Below are 23,350 nucleotides of genomic sequence, written 5' to 3'. Positions count from 1 at the left end.
GTAGAAAAAAAAAACAATAACATATATTGATTGTTCCATGGGAAGTTAATGTTCAATAGCCTGCTTTAAGATAAACTAGTATATTATGGTTCTGCTAAACTCATGAGTCATTTACATGATGACTATGAATAATAAGCATCTAGGTAACTTACCAAAGTGCAACCTCAAAATGCATTTGAAAGAATCTGCATTTGTATAAGTGTCATATTTCTACTCCCTCTGAGACACAAGATGGTTTAATGCACTTCCCTTAAGCCTCTAGGGATGTAGTTACTGTCTACCAAGCTGTAAACTTAAAACGGTAAGCACTGATTTTGGTACGTGATCAGAAGTGTGTTCAGTGCATCAAAGAGACTCTGCTCAGTAGAAATAAATGTCAAGGAAAACAGTAACAAAGATCAGGACTGTATCAGGAACTATCTTTTAAAACATTTTTTTTTAATTTATTTTTGTTTTGTGGTCACATTTGAATCAGGGATTTCTCCTGTCTCTGCACTCAGAATAACTCCTGGTAGTGCTCAGAGGAACATATTGGATGCAAGGGACTGAACCTGGATCAGTCACATGCAGGGCAAGTGCCCTAACCACTGTGCTATCACTCCAGTCCCAGGACCTATCTTGTTATGCAAAATAGTGCAACCAATATATAGTCCATGTGTCACATAATCTCCCTTCTTCTGACCCAGTCTTGCTAATTGATTATTGCTAGTATCAGGACCACAATATATCAGGACTACAATGTCCAGCTAGGGATATAGTTCAAAGGGTTACTATGCATTATTTTCACACAGAAGAACTGAGTTCAACCTCCAGCACCACATGGGATCCCAAGCACCACTAGCAATACACTGGGACTGAAAACTGAATGTCAACAAGAGTGGCCAAAACAAAACAAAAAGTAAAAAGAAATAAGACTCAATATAGTCATCTATATCTCTCTGTGGTTTGTTGTCAAGGTATGAACACAAATGTCTCTCTGTAAATGAAACATCACTTTCTAGTTTGTCACTTTTTAAAAGGAAGCACTATTGAAAACTTAAGTGTAATAATCGCATGCCTAAGGACTCTTTCTTCTCTTAAAATTTAATCAGAGCTGGGGATACTGCTCAAAGGGTTGGAACATACACTTTAATGCTCTGGAGACCTGGCTTTGACCCTTGGTACCACATGGTCTTTTGAGCACAATCAAGAGTGATCTACCAGGGACTGGTGCGATAGCACAGCATGTAAGGTGTTTGCCTTGCACACGGCTGACCTGGATTCGATTCCAGGCATCCCATATGGTCCCCTGAGCACTGCCAGGAGTAATTCCTGAGTGCAGAGCCAGGAGTAGCCCCTGTGCATCAACTGGGTGTGATCAAAAGAGCAAAACAAAAAAATAAAAAAGAGTGATCGACTAGCACCATGGTCAGAGTAGACCCTAAGGACCATAGGAGAGGAGGAAGGGGAGGAAGAGGAGGAGGAGGAGGAGGAGGAGGAGGAGGAGGAGGAGGAGGAGGAGGAGGAGGAGGAGGAGAATAACAACAACAACAACAACAACAAAGACAACAACAACCAAGAATAATATCTTTTCCAACTATCAAGGGGAAGAGCGGTAGAATAACAATTTAAAGATTCTTGTTTTCTGCATCCAGAACTAGTCTGTGTCAACAGTAGAGCAAATATTTGACCAGGTTTCTGCATCTACTCTTTTTTTAAAAATATTTTTAAAATTTTATTGAATCACCATGAGATAGTTACAAGCTTCCATGTTTGGGTTACAATTGCACAATGATCAAACACCCATCCCTCCACCAGTACACATTCCCCACCACCAATATTCCGGGTATAACCTCCATTTCCCACCCTCTCCCTGCCTCTATGAAAGACAACATACTATCTCTCTACTTTTGGGCATTATAGCTTTTTGCATCTACTCTTACCGTAACCTGAAAGGGTCTAAGTGGCCATTTTGATTGATTCAAGGTGTTTAAACTCTCCTGTATTTATCTTCCACTGTCACAAACAAAAATGATCCAAAGCTTATCCAAGATTAAAAATTTCAGGGTGTTCAAACTATTCTGTATTTATCTTCCACTGTCACAAACAAAAATGATACAAAGTTTATCGAAGATTAAAAATTAAGTGTGCAACAGAGAAACTGACTCCATGTCATTTGGGCCCACAGAGGGCAACTGTTGATCATGAATGCTGCCCATTGGTCACACTGAGTTTGGACACAGTATGAAGATGTGTCTTACTCAACAGCACAAGCCAAAAATTTAAAAGGGTAGAGCTTTTCATTTTGATTTTCCTCTAACAATATATATGGAGATGCTCCAGTATTGTGAAGGGCATAATAAAATATACATATGTATATATGTCCAACACATTTGTTTGTTCTCATTGCAAGAATGCATTAAACAGAATGAAATGATAATAGCATGTGTAAATATGCATGTTTTTAGAATATCAATATTCTAAAAAAATGTTTAAATAGATGTTTTTTTTTAGAAATTCTATAACTGTAGAAATTCTTAGGGATATCATATTTGCCTTGTGAGAGCTGAAAAGATGGTAGGAAGGAAAATTCAGTGAATTTTTAATTGTGCTAATATTGAACACTGTTAATATCTATTGAACTACCATTCTCTTAAACTGACATACGTACATCATATCACTTAATATGGAGCATGAACTCCTAGATTCCCACTTACAGGTGAAAAAATATAAGGTTCAGAGAAATATACTGAATTATCCACTTTCTTGTGCTTCTGGGGTTACCTTTTATTAGAAGACTGAAATGTAAAAAATTATTATTATTGCCAAGATTATATTTCTAATGAATGGAAGCTCCATAATTTTAACCTAAACTGTTTATATTCAAATCTTATGCACTTAATGGTTCTGGTAGAATCCCATGTCAGTAAAATCCTCTTACAACATTAACTTAACTTTATTTATTAACTTTATGTATTAACTCATATATCAACTGTGACTTGGATTTTCTAGCAACTTGCTAAGGAAGAGAATATCTTTTCCTTTCCAAATTTTGACAGGCAAAAGGAGTAAATTCTACTTAGCTTCTTATTTTCTTTTCTAAACTAGGTTCCTTTTCTTCCGCAAAGTCCTTTGCTCCTTTGAAACTTACATTGACACTTGCTCCAAACCATCCTTCTCCATTATGCCCTCTCGGTTATGAAAGCCCTTTTCATCATTCTTCTCAGTGATGGTAGCATCCACTCTAGTCTTCTCAGGCTCCACAGAGGCAGTTGTGGAGAGAATGACAGGTATCCTAACATCTCATCTCCTGACCAAGAGCCTGAAAAATTTTACTGGGTCACTTTCTCTAGTGCATTGTTCTAGGGAAGAGATGAGTGTCATTTTGGCTAAGGTAGAGTGGTGAGAATTATAATAGTTAGGTTGGGGGGGTATATGTACAGGAGATATGAAAAACTTGTTAATCAGTTCATATGAAAAAGTGAAATTAAGAAAAATGTATTTTATTTTTATGTAAGTAATATGCCAAGTGATATTCTTATTGAGTAAAATGGCAGAGATAAAGAAAAGAACAAACCAAAATTTTGGAAGAGTGGAATTCAATGGACATTTGAGTTGTTTACATATCTTCGTTATTGTACTCAGTGTTATAGTGAATACAGGTATGCATATATCTTTCAAATTAATGTGTCTTTGTGCTTGGAGAATAAAAATTAAAAATGAGGATGACTAGGTATTATGGAGCTCTAATCTTTGTTTTTAAAAAATCTTCCAGGCTAAAGAAATAGTACAGCAGGTAGGGTGCTTACCTTGCATTAGGCCACCCCAAGTTCAATCACTGTCACGCCATATGATCTCCTGAGCACTGCCAAGAGTGAACCCTAAGTGCAAGACCTAAGGGTAAGACCATTAACCCTAAGTGTAAATGAGCCCTCAGAAATATTGTTCCATGGTTGGTGCCTGCCTCATGAGTTGAGGGAGAAGACAGCTGGAATAGAGAAGGAATCACTAAGTCAAATGTTGGAGGGATCACTCCGGATGGGAGATGTGTGCTGAAAGTAGACAAAGGACTAAATGTGATAGCCTCTCAGTATCTTTATTGCAAAATTTAATGCCCTAAAGTTCAGAGAGTATGAGGAAAATTGTCCGTCATAGAGGCGAGAGGTGGGGTGAACACTGGGGACATCGGTGATGGAAAATGTGCACTGGTGGAGGGATGGGTGTTTGATAATTGTATGACTAAAACTCAAACATGACAGCTTTGTAAGTGTTGGTCATGGTGATTCAATAAAAAAAAAACATTTAAAAAGGAGTAAATTATCCCTGAAAACCACCCCAAAACCAAAGAAAGAAAGAAAGAAAGAAAGAAAGAAAGAAAGAAAGAAAGAAAGAAAGAAAGAAAGAAAGAAAGAAAGAAAGAAAGAAAGAAAGAAAGAAAGAAAGAAAGAAAGAAAGAAAAAAAGAAAGGAAGAAAGAGAGAGAGGAAGGAAGGAAGGAAGGAAGGAAGGAAGGAAGGAAGGAAGGAAGGAAGGAAGGAAGGAAGGAAGGAAGAAAAAGAAAGAAAGAAGGAAAGAAAGAAAGAAAGAAAGAAAGAAAGAAAGAAAGAAAGAAAGAAAGAAAGAAAGAAAGAAAGAAAGAAAGAAAGAAAGAAAGAAAGAAAATAATCTCCATTTTGTTTTCCCTAGAGACATACAATTCCATCAGCAGTCAATGGTTCCTTTTATATCCCAAACCAACAATATTTTCCAGTATTTCGGATATATGCCATTTTCATTGGTGTAATACAATACCTTATTTTCATTTTGATTTGAATTTTTCTAATAATGAAATGATAAGCACAGTCTCATAGGTCTGTTGGTTGCCCATATGTCCTCTTCATAGAAATGTCTGTTCAATTTCCTCATGCCATTTAATAATGAAATTATTACTCTTTAATTGCTGAACTTTGTACTTTAAATATTTTCAATATTAGCTCATTGGATGATGCATTGAGTGAAAATATTTTTTTCCATAAGGTAGGGTTTCTTTATTTTTTTTCCATAAGGTAGGGTTTCTTTATTTTTTTTCCATAAGGTAGGTTTTCTTTATACTTAGCTCAAGTTTCTTTGCCATATAAAAACTTTTAAGTTCAATTAAGTCCTTTTTGCTTATTTTTGTATTTATTATCTTTGCCAGTAGAGTCAAATCACTGAAAACACTTCTAAGATCCATATCCTGAAGACTTCTGCCTCTTTTTTCTTCAATGTATTTTAAGAGGTCTGGTCTAATCTTGAGATCATTAAGCTACTTTGAATTATTTTTTGTATGTGGTGTGATATATGATCAGTTTCATTTTTGTGCATGTTATTTCCTCCAATCCATAAACATGAAACATATTTTTCCATTTCTATTCCCTTCAGTAGTGAATGACTTTTTCCAAAGTACAGGTCCTTCACCTCCTTTAACCTGACTCCCAGGTATTTGACGGCCTTGACACTATAACCTAAATGACCAACAACAGAAGAATTACTAAAGAAGCAGTGGTATGCATATCAATGGAATATTATGAAACTGTGAAAAAAAAGAAAGATAAAAGCATGCTGTTTATTTCAATGTGGATGGAACTGGAGAGCATTGTGGGAAGTCAGTAAACCAGAGGGAGAAGGATAAATACCAAATGATCATACTTATCTGTGGCATATAACAAGATGGAATGATAGCAGCAAATGATGATGGCAAATCCTTGGGCCTAGATTACAGAACTGAAACTACCAAGTAAGGGAAGAGTAGAAAGGTAATAATGGTAAGACATGGACCAGGGGTGACCTAAGAGACAGACTAGAGATACATCAGGAAAAGAATTATTTTGAACCCCTTTGGGGTGAGAGAGGTAGATTATACATCAAAAGCAAAAGCACTAGCACTTCTGTAAGCATGAGTGCCACATGATAATAATTTTTTAATTTATCTTTTTTATTAGTGAATCACCATGAGTTACAGTTACAAACTTGTGAACTTTCATGTTTGCATTTTGTTTATATCCCTCCACCAGTTCCCAGTCCCTCCCATCCTCCCACCCCATCCCCCCACCCCACCCCACCCCACCTCTGTGGCAGGGCGTTCCCCCTTGTTCTCTCTCTCTCCTTTTGGGTGTTGTGGTTTGCAACAGAGGCACTATGTGGCCATTGTGTTTGATCTATATTCTATTTTCAGAGTGCATCTCCCGTCCCATGTGGGTCCTCAAAGCCATGATGATAATTTTTTAAATGAACAAAATGAGATTACTAATGGGTAGCCTGGGGGTCTAGAGTGGAAGGAGATCTTGAGACAACAGTGGGAAGATACTGACTCTGGTAGTAGTGTGGAGTAGCAACATTGTATGTCTACGTCTGTACTATCATGTATCACAGTCACTAAGTCTTTAAAAATTAAGAGAGAGAAAATAAAACCCTAGAATCAATAGAATAATTGGTTCTGTTGCTGGGTTTGATATGCCTGTCAGGTAACCAAATGTATGCCTGAAGGAAATAATTATTTATATTGCTCTGGAGAATTCAGGGAAGACGGTGGGGTGAATTTATGTGTTTAAATGGCATAAGAATATAGATGATATTTAAAGCTACATGATCAAACAGGATCACCTAGCAAAAGGAAAGGAGAAAAAAAGTCCAGCACCCGACTAGTTAACAGCAAGAAAGAAAAGAATGTATTCAAATATCAGAAAAGAGGAACTGCTTTTAATAGGAAGAAATAAGAATAATGCAAGAAAAACCCAGGTAAGAGCATATTTAATTGTATTTGGGGGTGGTTACATACTCAACAGTTCGCAGGATATTACTCTTAACTCTATGCTCAGGGAATCACTCCTACCTTTATAATTATTCTTAGCAGTGCTGGGGATTGATCCGGGGTTAGCTTCATGCGCAGCAAGTGCCTTAACTCCTATATTCTCCTGGCCCCAGAAAGAAAGTATTTTAATAAAGAAAGAGGAGCTGAGGTCGAGTAAAGCTCATTGCATGCATTGCATAAGGGAGGCCCTAGCTTCTGTTGCCAAGGTAGGAGAAAGGAAAGAAAGAGCAAAGACAAAAGCGAGTATTACATTGTTTCGAACATTACTGAGAGAGAAATCACGCAGCCAGCAGTACACGAGGCTTCTTGCTTCACAATCCTGAGGGCAGTTGGAGACTGTGCTTAACCTCCTAGAGACAAACCCCAGACTCTCGCAGCCTTGGAAGATAGAGTTAAATCGAGTTAAACCATCACAGGCAACGGGACAAAAAAAAAGCTCTAGTGAGATATTTTGCCTAAGCATCATTAAAAGGCAGCCCTCAGGCTTTTCATACATTTGCATGATGTGAACTGCCAATCCGTGGTTTGTAGATCATAGAATGAAACTGTTTATATCCATCATTTTTCAAAAGACCCACTCTGGGAAAATATGCAGTGCTCCCAAGGCGCTGGTGGGCAATCTTTTATCTAATAATGTGTATTTAGTCACTTGTCATGTTTCCCTTGTTGTTTAGATGTCCCAGCATGCTATGTCCCTCCCAGCTCTAAGCCTTGCCCTTATTATGATTACTGAGTAAATAAATCCACGAGTTTACAAAGAGATAAAATAAAGAAGATTTTTACATAGATGCATAAAAGTAGATGGAAATTGATGCAAAAAATAAGCTGCACTTGGGCTGCTTTCAAATTCAACCAAAGAAGTTGATCATTTCTGCGATAATTATGTTCAACATATATAGAATATTCAATACCTTTGGGCTATTTCATGTATATAGGAATAAACATAGAATTAATGGATATGAACATAGATAATGTCTTTGAATTTAATAGTGGCCCACTGAGGATTTTCTAAAACAGTTGAAAAGCTATTACATGAGCATTTACTTTACAATATTACTTTGATTTTTTTTTTCAGAACGGTGATCTACATTCAGTAGCAATTAATACATCAAGCCACGGGAGCAGAATTGATTTGTGCCAAATGAGCCAGCCAATTCCTATTCTGCATCAATATTATTTATGGAGCATCCAGGGAACACGAAGCTTTTGTCAGTGTGGAAGTCTGGTATGTAAACAGCTAAGCTTAACTGGGCATAATACATTGACTGCTACAAACAAAATTGAGCGAGCATTTATTCTTACTGAGAAGATCAAGGGAAAAATGGGATTTAAACTGGACCCTGAAGGATAAATAAGCTTTCAATTGCAAGAGGAAAAAGAATTGGAAAAGCTTCTCAGGACAATAAATAAGGAGGGGGATTGGGGTAAAAGGTCATGTGACCTGGTCTGTTGGAACAGGCTCTCGAGTGTGACAGGTAAGGTAATAAACAGGAGAGACAACACCCTAAGAGATGAGGCTTGACACATCCAGATGTGACCCACCGTCACAGGGCACTGTGGGTATTGCTAAACAGTTTGGACTTTATTCAGCAGAAAATAACTTTCTACAAGAAAACTGTATAAGGTTCCGTGCATCCTTGCTAATTCTTACCACTGTGTTAAAGTTTGCATTCCTCTATTAGCGCACTCTGTTAACTGGTTGAATCTGACAAAAAGGGGTTCTATCATGCACAGTCACGCCAACCGTTAGGTTTATGATCTATGGTCAAGCCATCTTGTAGTCTTAAGAAAATGAATTTATATTTCCTATAGTAATCTGAAATGAACAAACTATTTTAATTCATCATGTGGGGGAATCCATAAACCATAACAAAGTGATACTTACACCTGTGTAATTAAGTGACTCTAATTTCTAGAAGTGTAACCCATATATGTTGCCAACATTCTTCCCACTGACCAAGCCTGATTCCGTGCTATTTCCAAACTCCTTGCTTTACAATTCATCAGTAAGTTATAGGATTCTTTTCAAATCCTTCTTTGAAGTGTTTTGAAAAAGCTCCATAGTCAGAGGTTCACCTTCAGTAAAATATTTACAAGCCATATCTGTTTATTGATATAACTGTCTTTACATCTTTTTTAGTTTGTTTTCTGGCCACAGCTCAGGGATCAGCAGTGCTCAGGGATCAATCCTGGCAGTGCTCAGGGGACCATATGCAATGCCAGAAATCAAATTCAAGTTGGTCACATGCGAAGCAAGCATCTTACATGCTATACTATCTCTGCTGCTCCATGTACTTGTATTTTTATTAATGGACCTAGATCTCAATAGGATCAAACACCCTATAAATTAATCTCACTGGTCACTACACTATTTTAGTAGAAAGGCTTAAGAAAAAAATAAGATTGAAACCTTCCTAAATTATGCCTCATTATGTTAACCTCATGTTTCAAAACTGTTTCGAGTTGTAAGGAATTTTGCCAAAGGCTTTCCTGATACCCTTGCTATTTGCTTCAAAATCTCAAACATAACCTTTCTCTGAATCATATTCAGTAGTTCCTCAATTTTATTATATCACAATCTTACAAAAATCTACATTTATTTTTCTTACATATGGCCTTTGAGTTTCTGAAAAATGAAAGCCTTTTTATACACAATACATATCTATTTGCCTAATTTAAATTCAAGATTTTATTTATATTTTTAACAGAAACTGTCACATTAATCTTTTTCTCTATATCAAACCTTCTCTGACCATTTATTCCTTTCCATATCTTTCTGTGTCTTTCTTATACAATTCATCCAGGACTGTACCAAAAAAAAGACTAGAAAGCAGAAATTCTGTCTATGCATCTCATTGGAAATCCACTCATATTGAAGGACTTAGAGCTCTATAAGATTCAGAAGTGCCTTATTATAAAGCATAACCTGATCCCAGCTACTTCTACAGCAAACTTAATTGTATTATACTGATTTTCTCTGGAAGCCAGCTTTCCATTAGCCATGTGTACTTGACATTAATGTCAATTTGAAAACCTACCTTTGGGACCAGTGTTTCGTCAGGCTTTGGCTAAAACCTGAGAAGCCTAAGTGTATCTGTGTGTCAGGCTGACTTTGGCTAGACATAGCAGGATCACACTCATCTGAGGAATATAAAATAGCAGAGTGGGAGACTAACACCCAAGAGTTATAGAGATAAGGACCAGGAGGTCTGCCCCACAGCTTGAAAACTGGCCTCACATGCTGGGGGAAAAGGCAGCTGAGACAGAGAAAGGAACACCAAGTAGAGGATGTTGGGAGGACCCATTCAGGTTGGAAGATGCGAACTGAAAGTAGACTATAGACTGAACATGATGGCCACTCAATACCTCTATTGCAAACTACAACACCTAAAAGGAGAGAGAACAAAATGGAAGGCCCTGCCACAGAGGCAGGGTGGAGTGGTGGTGGATGGGGTTGGGGTGGTAAGAGGGATACTTGGATCATTGGTGGAGGAGAATGGCCACTGGTGGAGGGATGGGTAAACGATCACTGTATGACTGAAAAGCAAACACAAAAGTTCATAAGTTTGTAACTGTACATCACAGTGATTCACTGACAAAATTTTTTAAAAAATAAAAATAAAATTTAAAGAAATGATTTCAAAAGGTCTGAACCAGTCGGCATTCCCACCAGCAGTGTAGAAGGGTCCCTTTCTCCCCACACCCTCTCCAACAGTGGTTGCTTTTGTTCTTTTGGATGTGTGCCATTCTCTGTGGTGTGAGGTGGTATCTCATGGTTGTTTTGATCTGCATCTCCCTGATGATTAGTGATATAGAGCACTTTTTCATGTGCCTTTTGGCCATTCGCATCTCTTCCTTGAGAAAGTTTCTGTTAATTTCTTCGCCCCATTTTCTGATGGGGTTGGATGTTTTCTTCTTGTAGAGTTCAACCAGTGCTTTATATACCATTGATATCAACCCCTTATCTGATGGGTATTGGGTGAATATCCTTTCCCATTCTGTAGATTGTCTTTGTATTCTGGTCACTGTATCTTTTGTGGTGCAGAAGCTTTTTAGTTTAATGTAGTCCCATTTGTTTATCTCTGTTTCCACTTGGTTGGCCAGTTGCATGTCATCTTTGAAGATACCATTAGCTTCAATAACCTGGAGGGTTTTGCCGACCTTATCTTCAATGTACCTTATGGTTTGTGGTCTGATGGTCTAAAGACCTAAAATGGTCTTTAATCCATTTTGATCTGACTTTTTTTGCATGGTTTCAGGTAGAGGTCTAATATTTTTTTGCATGTGGTTGTCCAGTTGTGCTAGCACCATTTGTTAAAGAGGCTTTCTTTGCTCCACTTCACATTTGTTGCTCCCTTATCATAGATTAGATGATCATACATTTGGGGTTGTGTGTTGGGATATTCCACCCTGTTCCATTGGTCTGTGGCTCTGCCTTTGTTCCAGTACCATGCTGTTTTAATTGTTACAATTCTCAAAAAATTGGAAATTGAGCTCCCATTTGACCCAGCAATACCATTGTTGGGAATATATTCCAGAGAAGCAAAAAAGTATAGTCGAAATGACATCTGCACTTATATGTTCATCACAGCACTGTTTACAATAGCCAGAATCTGGAAAAAACCCAAGTGCCCTAGAACAGATGACTGGTTGAAGAAACTTTGGTATATCTATACAATGGAATACTATGCAGCTGTTAGAAAAAATGAAGTCATGAACTTTGCATATAAGTGGATCAACATGGAAAGTATCATGCTAAGTGAAATGAGTCAGAAAGAGAGAGACAGATATAAAAAGATTGCACTCATCTGTGGAATATAAAATAACAGAATAGGAGACTAACACCCAGGAATAGTAGAAATAAGTACCAGGAGGTTGACTCCAAGACTTGGAAGCTGGCCTCACATTCTGGGGAAAAGGCAGCTCAGATAGAGAATGGAACACCAAGTAACATGTGGTTGGAGGCCACGTGGGGGAAGGGTGCTGAAAGTAGACTAGAGACTGAACACAATGGCCACTCAACACCCCTATTGCAAACCACAACACCCAATTGGAGAGAGAGAATAAAAGGAAATACCCTGCCACAGAGGCAGAATGGGGTGGGGGGAGATAGGCTTGGGGGGTGGGAGGGATGCTGGGTTTATTGGTGGTGGAGAATGGGCACTGGTGAAGGGATGGGTTCTCGAACATTGTATGAGTGAAACACAAGCATGAAAATGTACAAATCTGTAAATGTACTTTCACGGTGACTCACTAATTAAAAAATAAATTAATTTAAAAAAATTTAAAGAATGATACATAAGACTATCTTATATTAGAAAGAAATTTTCACACATCTCCTCATCAAAAAACTTTGCTTGGCTCTGTGCTGACTGCTAGCTCAACAGATATATGAGAAAACAGTTGCAGTCATGTTCTGAGGAAACAAACAGGAACAATAAATAGAAAAACTAGAAAGGCAGTCATGATTGGAAGTCATCTTTGGAGTACAGAAAAGGAGTGTGAATCCAGCCCAACATATCATGGAGGGCTTCCTGACCTTAAAGGTCAAGGATAAATGAAACAACACTATTGTCAACTAAACTCATTACAATGCTGCACTGTGTGGCTGAAAAATAAACTCCACTCAAGGAAAAATGAATTAATCTATCTCTACAGACAACAGAAGGACATGAGGGGATAAAAGGAGGGTGGCACCCATCACTGTCTCCCAAAAGCCTGCAGGATTTTGAATGAAGTCACCACACTACAGTTGAAACTTATCTGTAGAGCAACTATTTCTACAGAGGAGATGGATGTGACAGGTATGGAGACAAGGACAGTCAGCTCTCCAGCTAATTTCTTGGCTTTGGTTTCACCTAAATAATTCCGAATTTTAAGGATGGTTCCAAGTACACCTTTCAATTCGTAAAGAAGATGAGACCAAAGACATAATCATTTTTGCCACTTATTTTTGGAGTTGGGGTGGGGAGGGGGGGTGTTGGGGTATATTTAGGTAACACCTGGTGGTTCTCAGGGCTTACTTCTGACTCTGCTCAGGGTTCACTCTTGGTGATACCTGGAGGGCTATAATATGCTGCCAGAAATTGAACATTGCCTGGTTGTGCACAAGGCAATCACCTTACCTGCTGCTCCCTCTCCCCTCCTCTCTCCTGTGTTTTGCCACTTTTTAATACAAAGCTACTTAGAGAGTTTGGGACTAGGAGGGCATTTCTTTTATGAATTCTTTAAGAGTAATTTCCCCTTAAGTTTTAGACCCACATTGCCGTTAGCCCATAACTATTTCTAAGTGAAACTGCAGAAGAGAGGAGAGGACCTGAGCTTCCTTCATTTCTACAACAGACACACACTCCCCCTGAGTTGTTCTTGCCCTGATCCCTGCAGAGGAATCCCACCCGAGATGGCTACCATCACATGATTAAATGCATAATCCCTCCCAATTGAAGGGTTCATAATATCAACACCATTGACATAAAAAACAGCATTTTGGGTATAAACTTTACATAATCATACTGACACTTTATCTATACTTGCGTGAAGTTATTTGTCTTTCAGTGGATACTGAACACAGGTGGAGAAAAATAAGATATAATTTAATGCTCTTATCACACCACACCTGCTCCCATAGGAAAATATATTGGCCCCCAAAAATCATCTCACAGATCTTGAAAACACCAAGTTTCTGAACCTATGAAACAGAATATTTTCTGTTTTAGTTACATAGGCCTTAGTTACATAGGCAAACAGATATCATAATGAAAAATAAATATAAAGCCAAGATAAAGGAGGGGATGGAAGATGCAGAGAGAGTGCAAGGGGTTAAGGTGCTTGCCTCACCTGCAGCCAACCTCAGTTTGATTTCTGTTATCACATAGGATCCCAAGTATCAGCAGGAGGGATCCCTAAGCACATAACCAGGAGTAAGCCTTGAAGGTACAGACTGTGGCTAACCCCCACTCCCTTGAAATTTTTTTTTAATTTTTATGGTACTTTCTTTATAATTTTTTAATTGAATCACCATGCAATAAACTCTTACAAAAATGTTCATGACTACTGTTCTAACACCCATACCTCCACAGTATACATTTCCCAGCATCAATGTCCCCAGTTTCCTGACCACCCCACCTGCAGTCTGCCTGCCTGCCTGCCTGCCTCTCTCCCTGCCTCTCTCCCTCCCTCCCTCCCTCCCTCCCTCCCTCCCTCCCTCCCTCCATCCATCCATCTATCCATCCATCTATCCATCCATCCATCCATCCCTCTCTCTCTTTCTCTGTCTCTGTCTCTCTGTCTCTCTCTGGCTCTCTCTGTCTCTCTCTGTCTCTGTCTCTCTCTCTCTCTCTCTCTCCATCCTTCCCTCCCTCTTTCCACCTTTGGGTATTGTGGTCTGCAATACAGATACTGAAAGGTTATCATGTATGTCCTTTACCTCCTTTGAACATTCAGTTATTGTCCAGCGTCATCATTCCCAACTACAATTGTCATATTGTTCCCTTCTCTATCTTACCTACCCCCATCTCCCATATACTTGTGGTATATTCCAACCACTTGACCAGGCCTCTTGACCCCCATTTTCTCTCACCTTTTATTAGCCTCATACTATTTTTTAATATACCACAAACGAACACAGCCATTCTCTATCTGTTATTCTCCTTATGATGCCCCTCCCCCACTATTATTTAAAGTAAAAGAAGAGAAGAGAGACAAATCATCAGTACTCCAGCAACTAGAACAAATTCGTGCTAAGTCAACGACTATTTGGCCCTGAGGATCTGACTCACCTGAAAGGCTAACTAGTGAACACATTCAACTCCATGAGCAAACAACTCATGCAGCTGCACGGGCCCTCACTCAGAAGGGACTCACACCTGCAGTCTAATGCTCTGTGGCCGCTGTCTTTAAGTTTGCAATAATTTTATCTTTGAATTGTGTTGTGAAGCCAGTGAGACGAGGGAGTATGTGCTGGGGTTTTGGAGTCTTCGTTCACGGAAAGTTCCCCCTTCTACCCTCTTCTCCATCTCTCTAGAATGGCTTCTCCAATCTGGGCTGCCATTTATCACAGTGCTGTCATAGGTCTTGACTTAAGCACAAATTCACTGAAATAACACAATTAATATTAATATCGTTTCTTGAAGAAACATCATACTTAAAACTGCCAGGAGAAATGGTCCATAGTTGGAAGCTTGCCACAAGCGTGGTGGTGGTGGTGTGAGGACGGGGTGGGGAGGCAGCTAGGATAGAAAAGGGACCACTATGCCAAAGATCACTGTCACTGTCATTCTGTTGTTCATCGATTTGCTCGAGTGGGCACCAGTAACGTCTCCATTTTGAGACTTGGTGTTACTGTTTTTGGCACATTGAATACACCACGGGTAGCTTGCCAGGCTTTGCCTTGCAGGTGAGATACTCTTGGTAGCTTGCTGGGTTCTCCAATAGGGGCGGAGAAATCGAACTCAGGTCTGCTGCATGCAAGGCACATGACCTACCACTGTGCTATCGCTCCAGCCCATGCCAAAGATAGTTGGAAATTGTCACTCTGAACAAGAACTGAGTGCTGAAACTAGTTAAAGAGACAAACACAATAAGCTTTCAGTACCTGTATTACAAACCATAATGCCCAAAAGAAAAGAGAGCAAGAGAGAAAGAAAAGTGCCTTCCATAGAGGGAGGCTGGAGGGAGAGGGGTGGAAGAGAGACTGAGGACATTGACGGTGGGAAATGTACATTGGTGAAGTGACAGGTGATGGAACCACTGTATGACTGAAACCCAATGAGGAACAACTTTGTAACTGTGTACCTCATAGTAACACAATTACAAAAACAAGCAAACAAACAACCAAAAAACCCTGCATGAATAGCAAATCTGTGTTCTTCTTCAGGTTTATCACATTAGCACAGAGGCAGAAGAAGTGACTTAATAATCCAAATAATATTAATGTTCATACTATATTTGGTTTGCCATTGGAAATATCTTCAGCTCAACACTGATTTCTTTGTTTGACTCACAGAACTTTTATTTTTACTTGAATCACCATGAGGTAGTTACAAAACTTTCATGATTGAGTTTCATTCATACAATGATTGAGCACTCATCCCTTCACTAGTGTGTATTTTCCATCACCCATGTCCCCAGTATCCCTCCTGCCACCCTATCCCACCCCATACCATGTTTCTGTGGCAGACAATTTCCTTCTTACCCTCTCTCTCTACTTTTGGAAATTATGATTTGCAATACAGATACTGAGAGCCTACTTAGAACTTTTTAAAAACAGATGCATCGAATTTAGATATTACCATTGTAAGAGAAGAAAAAAATTACTGAATTCATGACAAAAGTGGAAAGCTCTTACATAAAATAATGTGAACAATTTCATATAAATATAGGTACTTTTTACACAGAAAATTATGTACATGATTAATTATGTATGTATTATTGTATATATACATATATAATGTATATATCATATACATTCTGGATATGTCATATGGGCTGGAGTGATAGCACAGCAGGTAGGGAGTTTACCTTGCATGTAGTTGACCCAGGTTAAATTCCCCCGCCCCTCTCCAAGAGCCCAGCAAGCTACCAAGAGTACCTCACCCACACAGCAGAGCCTGACAAGCTAACTGTGGTGTATTCAATATGCCATTGAATACAAAAGTAACAAAAAGTCTCACAATGGAGATGTTATTGGTGCCCGCTCGAGCAAATTGATGAGCAACGGGATGACAGTGATACAGTGATATGTCATATATATATATAATGTATATATATATATATATATATTACTCTATGATTTGTTGCCTACTGTCTGAACTCCATCAAATGTCGTACGGTAATTATGGAAAATGGGTCGGAAGTGTCTCATAATGTGTCCGAAAAGCAGCCTGGAGCCTGGCGGCGGTTTGGGTAGTGGAGGTCAGCTGCCAGGACTGGGTCCCTTCGGGCAGGGAGGGTTCTCACCCACCCCCTCTGGGGCGCCCCGAGTGAAAACAGCCTGGTGTGGAGTCACATGTATATACATTATGATCCTATAATGTATTTTTGTTTTATTCCTCTGAAAAATATATCTTGAAAATGTGTGTATAATTAAAGTTTTAAACCACTGTAGTTGAATCCCATGAAACTATAAGCCAAATAAAGTTAACCATTCCATTACTGAATGATATTAGGAAAATTTATGACTTTTCAATTATCACAGGCATTGCTGTAGAAGCATCATTTTAAGTGCATTTTCTCTCACGAACACACACATTTCCAGAACACACATCAAGAAGTAAATTAGATCCAGTCAAGATAATTCTTACATTACACCTTGAATTTTCACTTTAAGTATCTATTTTGTCAAGTTAACATGCAAAAAGTTTTGCCAAATTACACTCTACCAAGCGTTAGATTATATCGGTTGTTTATCTCCAACCTCTCCAATTGAAAATAAAATCAAAGTTTAAAAGTGATACCATAACCTAATGCATGAAAACACATTTGAAAAGGAGTGTTCTATTTACTGTGTAATATCTCTCCAGAAAATTACTGATAATGTACTGGCTGTGTTTGGGCAACTTACTAAACTTCTCTGACAGTTTTCTCACCTGTAAAATGGAGCTAATGACAACATAACTTAAAGGGTTCTAACTTGGTTCAAAGGGGTCTATTTGCCTATCTTGTCTGTGTTTTTGTATTTCTTTCTTTTTGATTTAATCATATTAATACATATTTAACCAATGCCTTAAATTTGAAGTAATCACTTGTGTTGCTGGGGACAGAGCAGGAATCAAGACCAAATAGTCATTTTTTATGGAACTTACTTCTCTAGGGTGAAGAAAAATATACAAGAGAAACCACATCACTGTATACTGTTTTGTCAAATCATGTAACTAAGTTTAAAAAAAAGAAAACTAAAGAAGGAGGTAGAGGAGTAATGAAACGCTATGTTAAGAGTAACCAAAGTTTCTGTGTTTGGCAGGGTATTTGGTTAAAACATAAAGAAAAGGAACAGTTAAGTTTAAGAAATAGCTGAAAGACTGCTTCATGAGCAGAGGGGAGAAGGCAGATGGAATAGAGAAGGGATCACTAAGAAAATGATGGCTGGAGGAATCAGTCAGGATGGGAGATGCATGCCAAAAGTAGATAATGAACCAAACATGATGACCTCTCAGTGTCTGTGTTGCAAGCCATAATGCTCAAAAGTAGAGAGAGAGTATGGGGAATACTGTCTGCCATAGAGGCAGGGGTGGTGGGATGGGTGTTTGATATTTGTGTGACTGTAACCCAAACATGAAAGCTTATAATTATCTCACAGTGAGTCAATAAAATTTAAAAATAAAAATAATAATAATAATAATAAATTTTTAAAAAGAAAAGAAAAAAAGAAACAGCAATGGAAAGCCCTGAGACAGGAATGTAGCTGCATGCTCAAGGAAAGGAGAGGAATAGTGTGTGTGTGTGTGTGTGTGTGTGTGTGTGTGTGTGTGTGTGTGTACACACATGGCCGGTGGAGGTGGGGGGACTGTGTTGGGGGTGGAGGGATGCAGCGAGCAATGTCAGATTGAAGAAACCAAGTCCAGAGTCTAAATACTCTCATAAACCAGAAAGAAAAATAAGAATTTGATTCTAAATACAGAGCAGCTAAAACAGTGACCTCTAAATGCTGACCTGCTCCTAAAGTAGGTTAAAAGTTTACATGTCTTGCCCAAGCTGATACCTGAGCATGGTCACGAGCAGCATGACCACTGGCCCACTGGCTAAATCTTTTAAGGAATAAAAGCCACAGCAGGAATCAAAATTACCTTCATAAACCTGCCCCAAGGCAAGGGCTCGGCAAAACTCTCACTTTCTGAAGCTATGCACACCATTTTCATGTAACCAACACAAAGCATTTTGCTTCTCTGATGCACAATGCTCTTGTCAGCAGACAGACTGGAAAGAGAAATTCTGGCCATGCTTAGTCCCCGAGAGTGAAAAAGGTCTCCATGCTTCTCAGGGATACAGCACAGTCACCATTTCACTTGCCCTTCAGATAAGCCTACCTCTGCAGATGGTCCCATTCCCCACGTAGCCAGGTTTGCAGGTGCAGCTGTGTCCCTGGACAGTGTTGGTACAAATGGCGTTCTCGTCACAGTTGTGCTGCCCACTGCCACATTCATCATGCTCTGTTTGCAAAAGGAGAAAGAGAGATACCTTTCCATAAATTGGAATCACTGGTAACTGTGAAAGTTGGCTTAAACTCAACAACAACAAAAAAACACCCATAGCAACAAGCATGTGCCCAGCTGCTCAATGACTGAAATGCTCCCAATCTCAATCACTCTACAAGGGAATTCTTTTCTTTCCACTCCATGGGTTAAACAAACAAAAGCCAGTGTCAACCTGGAGAGAAAGTACAGCTGGTAAGGTGCTTGTCTTGCATGCAGCCAACCAGAGTTTGATCCCTGGCTCTCTATATGTTCTCCTAAAGCCACTCTAGAAATTCACCGATCAAGCCAGGAGTGATAAGGGGAGAGAGGGAGGCAGGAAGGGAGAGAAGGAAGGAAGGAAGGGAGAGAAGGAAGGAAGGAAGGAAGGAAGGAAGGAAGGAAGGAAGGAAGGAAGGAAGGAAGGAAGGAAGGAAGGAAGGAAGGAAGGAAGGAAGGAAGAGGAAGGAAGGAAGGAAGGAAGGAAGGAAGGAAGGAAGGAAGGAAGGAAGGAAGGAAGGAAGGAAGGAAGGAAGGAAGGAAGAGGAAGGAAGGAAGGAAGGAAGGAAGGAAGGAAGGAAGGAAGGAAGGAAGGAAGGAAGGAAGGAAGGAAGGAAGAGGAAGGAAGGAAGGAAGGAAGGAAGGAAGGAAGGAAGGAAGGAAGGAAGGAAGGAAGGAAGGAAGGAAGGAAGGAAGGAAGGAAGGGAGGGAGGGAGGGAGGGAGGAAGGAAGGAAGGAAGGAAGGAAGGGAGGAAGGAAGGGAGGGAGGAAGGGAGGAAGGGAGAAAGGGAGGGAAGAAGGGAGGGAGGAAGGAAGGGGAGGGAGGGACGGAGGGAGGGAGGGAGGGAGGGAAGTAGGAAGGAAGAAAGGAAGGATCAGAGACATCAAATAACTTATATAATTGGCATGACTGGTAAAGGTTACTTCAACATTATTGCATCTTTCATTTTCAGTAAAATTGCCTGCAAAGGCTCTAAGGCAAAAGTTTTTACAACAGTTTTCCCTCTCACTGGTTGCACGCAGTGAAACACTTGATTATGTCTAAGGACATTTTTAGTTGTTGTGGCTTAAGTAAGGGGAAAATGCATGAATCTAGTGAATCTAGGCCAGGGTTGAGACAAATAATTGTCTAAATGCACAAGAGAGCCACATTAACAAAAAACCTGAACATCCCAAAATGTAAAAAAAACAAAAACAAAAAACAAGGTTGGAAAACCTTCCTTTACACTCAAAAAGAACCAACCGCCCCCCAAAAAAAGTCTCTCAAAAGCAGCATAAGCAAGGGCTCATGAGAAATTCATTGGCTTCTTTAAAACACAGAAGAAAATTCAGATAATATAGCCTGGCAAAGAGCATTTGCCCACAGCACTTTTGAAAGAGTAGTTCTTGTAGACAGAATGTGCAGGACTATAGGAGTGTACTCAGACCAGGGAAAATATTTTTTCTTGGAACTTTTCTTAAATACCTTCAGCAGTTTAACTCTAATTTTCCATAGAGCTCATTTCCATAAAGTTCAGAATTTAACCTCTGGCTTGATACGTAGTAATATGAATATACATATTCAAATAGATGCAGCATCCTTAATCCACAAGACATGAGAAGAATTTATCTAATACTATAAAATGGAACAACGGGATTCCAAGTTAAAAGCCAAGATTTCACTGATAAGTCTATTTCTCCGGGGTAACAAGAAAGTTTAAATCATCGTCTGAATAACAGCTACGTAATCAACCCATGGAAACTTACAGTCCTTATTTTCTTTAATAATTTGTAGTGTAACCATCTAAAATTATTTTTGCATGGAGACTCCTGGCAGTGGCTCAAAGGCCCAGGTCATTCCAGCAGAGGCTCAAAAGTGCTTGGGGCCACAAGATCTAAGAGTGGCAGTGTTCAGAGGGTCACAAAGTGTAGGGGCTTGGAATCAGTGTTGCACGCATGATTTAGGCTCTACCCAGGCACTACCAGTCACATCACATCTGAGCATTTGAAATCTTAAGAAGAACACATAGCATAAGGTTATTTGTCATACAGGTTATAAAACATCTAAAATCACAGTTGGAAATCTGAAAAGAATAACATCGAACAGAGCTAAAAACATAGATCATTCCTTTATTAAACTGTTAGATATATGAACCAGTTAACTAAAATATCCTCAACCCTCAGTATTTTTATTCTAAGTTTTCTAGCAGAGATACAGCAATCAGAGAGGATAAGGTCTACAGAGTAGAGTTGGTTGGTCACCAACATATGCACATGCACATGTCTCCTGATTTAAAACCTTGGTTGTTCCCAAGAAAAGTTTTCTTGAGGCTTTAAGACCAAGCCAAAATGCCAGCTAAGAAATGCACCCAGATCAAGCAGTGAGAGGGGAGAGATGGATGAGAGCACACCACTAGACCCTGCTAAATTTCTCAATAGTTCTCTGAACCCTGTGGATGACTGATCAAATCTGTAGACACTTCAAGTCTGATACCATATAATATGAGACACCGCTCTTCCCAGAGTTCAAGAACATAGATGGCAGGAGTTTCAAAGTTTACATTTAAATTCATTTCATAATTATCAGGGTCTATACTAAGAAGACAAAGAACATTTATGATCTCTGCTTTCAATGTCCTGTGGCCACCAGAAGCCAATATGTGAATGATAAGAAACCAATGCAAAGTGATCAAGTTTAAGTAGGTGAACTTCTGTTTCATCAAGCAAACCAAATATAGTTTAGAGTGAAAGGGGGTTCTGCAGGATAATTAAGTGTGTACACCACAAGGTATCACTCGAAATAATCTCAGCAGACCAATGTGAGTGAGCAACCTGGATAAGAGGAAGAAAGGAAAAATGGAATGAGAGTGGAATGAAGGAAAACGCCTAAAACAAAAGTTTAGAACTTCTACCACAGAAGTTCCCTGGGAGTGGTAGCTTGCACTGGTCACTAAAGTGGTTATAGTCTTCTCAGTTAGAATTGCCCTTATCTATCTGCTCATCCCGACCCAGTCCAGAGTTATTTAGGCAACATTTCAAAGAAAATTCAAATATATTTAAAGCATGAAATGTGATGCTTTTATACATCTACATTGAGTAAACACAACTGCCCTATATAGTTTTACCTCTTAATAGTCTTCAAGCAAACCCTCTTCTCTGATGAGATGTCCTCATTACTTTCCTACAAATGTTTGAGTCACCTGTACTTCTCCAGCTTTTCACATTGCTTCACTGGCTGAAAAGACTTTCTCCCAGTGAAACTTGTGTCTCTGTGTCTCTAGCTGAGTTCAGACACCACTTCATATCCAAGCTCATGTCATGAGGTTTCCCACACAACCTCTCTAGAACTCATGAATTTTACCCATCTTGGAACTTTTATTAAATCTAGTGTGACGAGAGCCATGACACAAGTGGGTTCGCACTTGCCCTGCACATGTCAGATCTGGACTTGATCCTGGGCATCCCATATGGTCCCCCAAGTGCTACCAGGAGAAATTACTGAGAACAGAGCTAGGAATAACTCCATGAGCTTTGCCAAGTGTAGCCCAAAAACAATACAAAAAAATTAAAAATAAATCTTGTATCTTTACCTCTTTGGAAGAAATCCTATTATAACATATGATGATATTTCTGTTTTATTGTTAAATGTTTACTACTATAAATTTGTGTTTACTTCTGTTGACGTACTTGTCAGTTGTCATGGCTTACTTCTGGCTCTACACTTAGAGATAAACCCTGCAGTTCTTAAGGGACCACCAGGAAGGCTAAAGATTGAATCTGGGTTGGGTGTGAGCAAGACAACCACTTTACCCAATGAACTATCTCTCCAAACCTACAGTAGAATTGTAGAGAAGTTAATTGTGCCAAATTTTATACAAACCTCATTTTTCTACTTAACTACGTAATGTAATATTATTCAGATTAGAGTATATCAAGGATTAAACTACATTGATGTGTGTAAGCATATATGTGTGTGTATGTGTGTTAATTTTCTAAACCATCATATGAAAAATGTTTGACCATTTTACAACAAAATAAGTAGGACAAATATATGGAATTATATAATAAATGGGGGAGTTTAGATTTATGGCTCTAGACACAAGCGTGACCACTATGTCACTAAGAAGTTGGAAGTAATCTGGATGTGGTTGAAGCCAAATCAAACTCAGAGAACCATGACACAGTTAAATATTTTCTTTTGTATGTATACACTAGCTCTAAATTCCCATTGAGATCAAACCTGAACCTGAAGGACAAAAGCTACAAAACACATATTTTTTTTAGTTTTATTCATGCCCAGGTTTTCAAGGTAACCAGTACCTTCAAAATTAGTTTTGATGAAGTAGTGCCTTTTAAAATAATCAAAATTCCTTCCAGCTGTTGGAGAGACTGCAAAA

General features: G+C 39.0%; 1 protein-coding gene across 2 annotated transcripts in view; it reads right to left on the bottom strand.

Annotated features, from left to right (window-relative positions):
• The window catches only part of NELL1 (neural EGFL like 1), a 949,069-nt gene that overhangs the window by 331,718 nt on the left and 594,001 nt on the right, over positions 1–23,350 (bottom strand). For both annotated transcript variants that reach the window (XM_004607851.3, XM_004607852.3), the window contains exon 14: positions 18,831–18,953. In XM_004607851.3, the coding sequence (XP_004607908.2) occupies positions 18,831–18,953 (123 nt within the window). The remainder of the gene's footprint in view (positions 1–18,830; positions 18,954–23,350) is intronic.

This window comes from Sorex araneus, chromosome 6 (genome assembly GCF_027595985.1).
Source record: "Sorex araneus isolate mSorAra2 chromosome 6, mSorAra2.pri, whole genome shotgun sequence".
Taxonomy (NCBI): Eukaryota; Metazoa; Chordata; class Mammalia; order Eulipotyphla; family Soricidae; genus Sorex; species Sorex araneus.
Note: the sequence above shows the minus strand (reverse complement) of the source record. Positions and strands in the feature narration are given on the sequence as shown.